This window comes from Camponotus floridanus, unplaced genomic scaffold (genome assembly GCF_003227725.1).
Source record: "Camponotus floridanus strain SB8 unplaced genomic scaffold, Cflo_v7.5 scaffold25, whole genome shotgun sequence".
Taxonomy (NCBI): Eukaryota; Metazoa; Arthropoda; class Insecta; order Hymenoptera; family Formicidae; genus Camponotus; species Camponotus floridanus.
In genome coordinates, this window is record NW_020229381.1 from 127,836 (window position 1) to 134,789 (window position 6,954).

Genomic DNA, 6,954 nt, shown 5'->3' on the forward strand with positions numbered 1-6,954 from the left:
CACTACTTTCCTTGTGTCTCTCCTCGTCGTCAGATTCCATCTACCAGAGCCGATTTACATCAACGTGGTCCGCGATCCCGTGGAGAGGGTCATATCCTGGTATTATTATGTAAGAGCGCCGTGGTATTACGTGGAGAGGAAGCAGATCTTCCCGGATCTGCCGCTACCCGATCCCAATTGGCTTAAGAAGGACTTCGAGTCGTGCGTTCTTAAGGGCGATCGAGAGTGTAGATATCTGGAGGGTGAAGTCCACGAAGGTATCGGCGATCATCGCAGGCAAACGCTCTTCTTCTGTGGGCACAGCGAGAAATGCACGTAAGAAAGTTGTTTATAAAATATCAGAAAAGAATCTCTACAAATAAAATCGAATAATCAAAAAAAATATCACATCACAATAATGCAAAATAATTTTTAAATATATTAAATAACATATATGTAATATACATAGTAATATAATACATATTAATAATAATACTTTAATCAATTTGAAAATGTTATTTAATTTTTATAGTTATCAAAATGATATATAAACACGTAACGTGTTTTTTAATAAATTTGTCTTTTCAAGTCCTTTTAACACTGTGGGTGCTTTGGAACGAGCCAAACTGGCGGTGGAGAAGCACTATGCAGTGGTTGGTGTCTTGGAGGACATGAACACGACTCTCACGGTACTGGAAAATTATATACCACGATTCTTCCAGGGAGCCACCAATGTTTATTATGGTAAATAATCGATCAATTAGTTTAATTAAATTAGTTTAATTAAATTCAATCGATATAATTACATTTACATGATATTATTTTATGCATACGATTAATACAGGATATATCATTAAAAGTTTAAAAACATTTTTGTAACTTATATATATATATATGCAATAATAATTATTAATATATTAACAATACCTTGATATTTTTAATATTTTTATTATTTATTATGCAATAGTAATTATTAATATATTAAAAATATCTTGATATTTTTATATATTAATATTTTAAATATTATGTTACATTTGTAAGAATTTAATTATCATAATTATTTCAATCGTACATGATATTTCTCGATATCTTTCATACAGATCAAGTAAATTCCTTCACGAGAATCAACCGGAACTTCTTCAAACCGCCAGTCAGCGAGGAAGTGAAGAACCTGGTGCGCAGCAATTTTACTCGTGAGGTCGAATTCTACCAGTTTTGCAAACAACGACTTTACAGACAATACAGAGCTCTCAAGTTGCAATCCAACGTTCTGTGATTGGCGAGCAATCTCTAAAAAAGATCTTCCGTCCATTGTGTGAGTGTATTTATTAAAAGGTAGACGTGCGAAAAGCATTACCAAGAAGGACGTATCTCGATATAAGTGCATTAATTACAGTGATTTGCTAAACAAGTATGATAGTTAGTTTTGAAGAATTATTAGTCTATGAGAATTTGATTATTTGTAAGAGAAAGAGACTCTAATAATTTCCAGATAAGTATCGGAGATTCGCGAAAAATACCGTGTTCTTTATTAATTCATTTCGATATTATCGAAATCGCAATTTCAGTAACAACTATTTCGAGTCGAAATGAAGAGCTTACGATATTTTATTGAAGGTTTAATTACAGTGACTACTCCACAAAATCAAAGACAAAGAAAGGAATATACACTTATTATATTTCCTTCAATTGTTTCCTTAGCGATTGTCAATTTGCTTTTAAAGGAATTTTCACGAACTTACAGTGAAGAAATAAAATTTCATGACATCAAATTATAAAATATCAAAGAAAGAGAAAAAGGAGCATGATTAAATTACTGTGATCATTTTAGAGGATCTTGATGAGAATATAAATCTAGCCCACTACAAATTGTCGACTACTATTCTATGACAAAAAGACAAAGATGTGTTTTGTCGAAAGTGCTAATATAATCTAATGCAAAAGAAAAATCTTGACTTGTGTCAAGCGAAGATAGAATGTGGTCGTATAATCGAAATGCAATTAGAAGGACTATTAAAAGAAAAGGAGAAAGATTGGTGTACATTTAGCGTTTAATGTTTGCAAAGTTTCACGGGAGAAGGAGGAGGAAGACTCATCGTTTTATATAAAGACTTATGTGACGTGGATGCAACGTGCAATCCAAAAATAGAGACGCTCTCAACGAGTGCCGTTTGGTCTCTGCGATCGGACGTCATGTTGCTATTTTTTTTTAATAGGAATCACGCGCGAATTTGGAACGCATTTATCATTCTAGGCGTATATATTTCACAGCGATCGAAATAGAGCGTTTTCGTGGTGATTTTTTTCAAATTGGTGCTGAAGAAACGACGCAAAGACTGATAAAACCATGATTTTAATCGCGGAGTTACTTACGATAACAGAGAGAAATTATGCAGATTAAACAGTTAGAATATTTGCGCTTTGTAAAGAGAAAATGCATAACACACATTTGTACTTTCACCGATTATTTGCAATAAAACGCTGCCATTTAAAGGAAAAAAGATGAATCATTTTTCAAACATTCCTCTCGAATTATTTTACCGTCCAAGAAAAATCTGCTATCAATGATTTATCTTTTATCGTTCGCGCCGATATCGATATTCGTGCCTTTATCGATTAACATCAACTTTAAAATCTCCAATCTCGCTCTGATAAATTATTTGGTAAACGTTAACTCGATCTTTTTGTCGTGTCGAGTCTAAATGTATCGTTCGAATGAAGCGTACATGTTAAATCGCACTCCTTCATCATTCTATAAAATAGTTCACATGAGTTCGGGACTATAGCGTTTTATTTCGAGAATCTCTAAAATGAGACTCATAAATACGCGAACCATGACATTTGCGCGCGTTTTATATGTTTACATTTTCTGACGCGGATGAACCAACAAATATTGTTTAGATTTTTAATACAGAAATATGAACTTTTTCATTTCAAAATAGACAAAATAAGTAAATTGAATGATACAGCGAGAAAATGAATAATTTGTAAAGTTCATTTTGAAGACGGTTTGATAAGTAAAAAATTTCAGAAACACCCCTCTTTTATACTTGTCAATTTAATTTTAATGTTGGGATAAAAGTATGAGATAAAGGTAGACGAATTTTTGTAGTCGCGAAACAAAAAAAAATTATGAATCGCTTCATTTATTATTTTAATAATATATAGAACATGAATATGAGTGTATGTGTATGTGTTACAGATGTATATATATTTATATATATATATATACGTTTATGTATAAGTATTTGTTATATTGTACTCCTTCCTTAATATTCAGCCTTTTTTCGCGCATATATATCTAACTTCTATTTTCAATCAACATTATTTACGCACGCGTTCTCGCCTCACAACGATACGCATATAAATTGACTCGATTAGAAAACAAAGAACGCTTAACGTAATAATTTCGTCTAACAATACAGATAATTTTGTAATAAGGAACGAGGCGAAGAGTAACGTCGAGAGTTATTCTGATAAAATTTCGCAAGATATTACATTAATCTTTCAAAGTTTTCTTGTAATATATAGGACACACAATACCATATTTATAAATAAACATATTACGCTAATAATATGAAAATGTCGGTTTAGTCGGTTTTCACAAGCGCAATTTTTACATAGATCTAACTATTCGATGTTTCATGAAAATAAAGGAAATTAATTCGGTATTGCACAGTAATATGAGAGTATCGCATGATAATCGAAAGCAAACTTGCTCTTGTTCGTTTTTGCAATTGAACACCTTGTACATACGTATATTCAGACTTTGTATTTTTATCTGTGAATTTGTCAGCGCCCATCAACATTAAAATAATTACATCTTTTAATATTCAAATATCATCAAATTGTACGATAAACCTTCGTAAATATACCTTTGCAGGATCAAATATTTTATTTTCAAATATATAATCGATCCTTGATATGCACTGTTTCGGATTGTTGAATTACATTTACAACGGAAATAGAAAGCTTTCAATATTGCAAAAGATTTAACGTGGATTTCGACTTATCTATGTATATATATCTATGTATCTATGTATATATCTACATAGAAAAATATATACGCTAATCGACACCGTCTCGGACACAGAAACGCTTACAAAGAGACACGATTGAATTTACAATCATATGATTTATAATAATCTAACAATTAGGCAAACGTTCAGGCACATTTTCCATCGATCCATCTTTTTATCAATAACACGAATATATTAATTACCTGGCGTAAAGCTTTCTACAAATTAATTATTGATTCTTATTAGTCCAGAAATATTTGATTGGGACGGATGAAAAAGAGAGTGAGAGAGAGACACATGGACGGTATCGACATATCTCGTTGTAAGATGAAATCATTGATGATAAAATGATAATGTAAACATGTAGTTCAAATTGTGTACAGATCCCAAATTTATAAAATATAAGTTTAATAGATATCTCAAAAGGATTAATATTTTCCTAGGCACGTATTCTGTGATAAATATCAAGAAGTATTCTGTGATAAATATATCAAGAAGAAAATCTATTTCATGATAAATATCAAGAATCAAGTCTATTTTACAGAAATAAAAAAGTAATATATTTATTATATATATTTAATAATATATTCTTGAGATCTAATTGAGGGCTCTAACATTATTTTAGTAATTACATTATTTTACTAATATTATACAACTGTAACTGTAACTATCGATGTTTTATTGTTATTTCTTCAGTTTATCTTCTAATATTCGTGATAACAAGGTCTATTTTAAAAATTACAAATGATATCCGCAAAAGTGAATAGATAATTTTTGCCATAGTTGAAAATGTTTAAACTTCCCTTGAACTCTCTTCTGTGTCCGAGACAGAAACACCTTTAAAGTTATGAGACGTTAAGCTAAGGTACAAATATAAATGGGGAGACCAAGAAAAATAGTTTGTTTCACAAAAATTTCGCTTACATCCCGAATCTTTCGAGTGTCCTTTTTTAGGCTCGTTAGAATGTATTGTACTCGTTTCATCGGATTATATTATTATTGTGGAAATGACTACCTTTCACACGCACGCATTTTGCTTCCGCATTTATCGCGTAAATAAACGATGCATTCGTGCAGAATTAAAAAAAGAAATTTAAAAAAAATATTTTTATTGAAATTATCCAGATCATGTGCGTTTAAAATATGAAGAAAAAAAATTATATAATTAATATTTCGCCAAAGTTGAAGTCGGTTATCTTTTTTTTCGTTGTCACAACATTATCATTAATGATTCGGGATTACTTGATTGTGACGTATTTCTAACGTTAATTAATGCGGTTACATTGTATTTATATCGAACATAACATTATGGAAATACTTACAGAGAGAAACACGATTGAGTTTATAGTCATATGGTTTATAATAATCTTACAATTAGAAGTATTTCAACATAATAAACGATGTAGGATATGATAGCAATATATCGCAGCGAGAGCAACTAATGGTCTGCGATCTGGAAAGAGAAGAAAGAAACTATACAAATGTATTAAAGATATTCATCCTTTTACTTCCAAATCGCAAGAGAAGATTACTTATTCAAGAGAGAAAGAGATTTCGAGACATAGATATACATCTTGAATTAAAACATAAACAAACGATGACAACTATTCTCATTCACGCATCATCAATTTTTATAGCCCGTTAAAATGATTAAAAAGTAGAGGAATATATATAAAAGCCCCGTACATAAAGTGATCGATGAGATTAGTACACGCACTCAACGTTCTCCATTCTTTTCGGTATACCTAACGAAAATGAACTGTACGACAAGATTAACTCGGTGGTCAAAAGACACAATTTCAATCGTTACTATATTATTAATTAATTCTATAATTATCTAATTATTGCTAAACCGATTATATTAGTAATCATCGCATCTTAATCAACAATCGTTGATAACAATCTTTAGGAAAATATTCTCGGTGTGATTTTTCTTGCTAATAATGTCGCATTTGCTGGAAGTTGTGTATCGTGTGTATGCGTTGCAAATATAATTAGTGCTTCTTCGGTAATTTACTTTCGTATTGACGTACATACACATAATTATAACAGTACTTCTCTCAATACATATACGATATATAACATCTTTATATTGTTATTACATTTATAACGCACATTATATATATAAAATTTTTTATTTTTACTTTTGTATTAATCAAACTTTTTACATTACATAAAATTCTCGTGAGAAATTCGCTGATATTTTATTTCTTTCATTTGTAGATTACTGTAAACAGTTAAAATTAAAAATGTTTTTTTGTGGAAGACGATCGGTAATATATGTAGATAACATTAAAAGATACAAAAAACAATAGTATTTAAAAAATGTGAATAGAAATATAATTCCTGCACAAAATATAATTCCATTAGATTGCGATAAAGAAAAATTTTTCTAATAATAATTTCTAGCTGTACAGTAAATAATAAGTTTTGTAATGTTGTAGTAATCTTATAAAATTCTATTAGTGCACGGAATTCAACGACTGATGACTAAAAGATTGTTATAAATCTGTTTTATCATCAAATATCTTATTTTACTCTAATGCTTACATTTTACAGAATATTCAGCCAAGAAGCTAATTTACAGACAAACGTCGAAAAATTTCACAGTTAATATTGTCTAGCAATCAACTTATTCAATTTGTTTCACTTGTGTATCATTATACGCGTCTCAATAATGATGATGTGATATTTAATATTTAATTTTAATTATAGTATAAGTTACTGTCACGAGGAAAAAATGATTTTTGTAACAGCATCATTAATCCCAAGATTAAATATATGAAAAGACATGATCGCAAATTGAGAAAAAGATAAGATTAAAATTTATAAAAAGCAACAACAATGCAATTGTATAACCTGATACGTTACAAAAATGTTATATATATGTGTATATATATATATATATATATATATATATAATATTTTATATATAATATATATATATATATATATA

General features: G+C 29.7%; 1 protein-coding gene and 1 long non-coding RNA gene across 6 annotated transcripts in view; one reads left to right on the top strand and one right to left on the bottom strand.

Annotated features, from left to right (window-relative positions):
* The window catches only part of LOC105249759 (heparan sulfate 2-O-sulfotransferase pipe), a 46,989-nt gene extending 45,554 nt beyond the window's left edge, over positions 1–1,435 (top strand). For all 5 annotated transcript variants that reach the window (XM_011255461.3, XM_011255460.3, XM_011255462.3 and 2 more), the window contains 3 exons: positions 34–315; positions 569–723; positions 1,080–1,435. In XM_011255461.3, the coding sequence (XP_011253763.2) occupies positions 34–315; positions 569–723; positions 1,080–1,255 (613 nt within the window). In that variant the 3' untranslated portion in view covers positions 1,256–1,435. The remainder of the gene's footprint in view (positions 1–33; positions 316–568; positions 724–1,079) is intronic.
* LOC112638131 overlaps positions 210–6,954 on the bottom strand; it is a 36,493-nt gene continuing 29,748 nt past the window's right edge. Inside the window, exon 3 of the long non-coding RNA XR_003122891.1 lies at positions 210–291. This is a non-coding gene — a long non-coding RNA (uncharacterized LOC112638131). The remainder of the gene's footprint in view (positions 292–6,954) is intronic.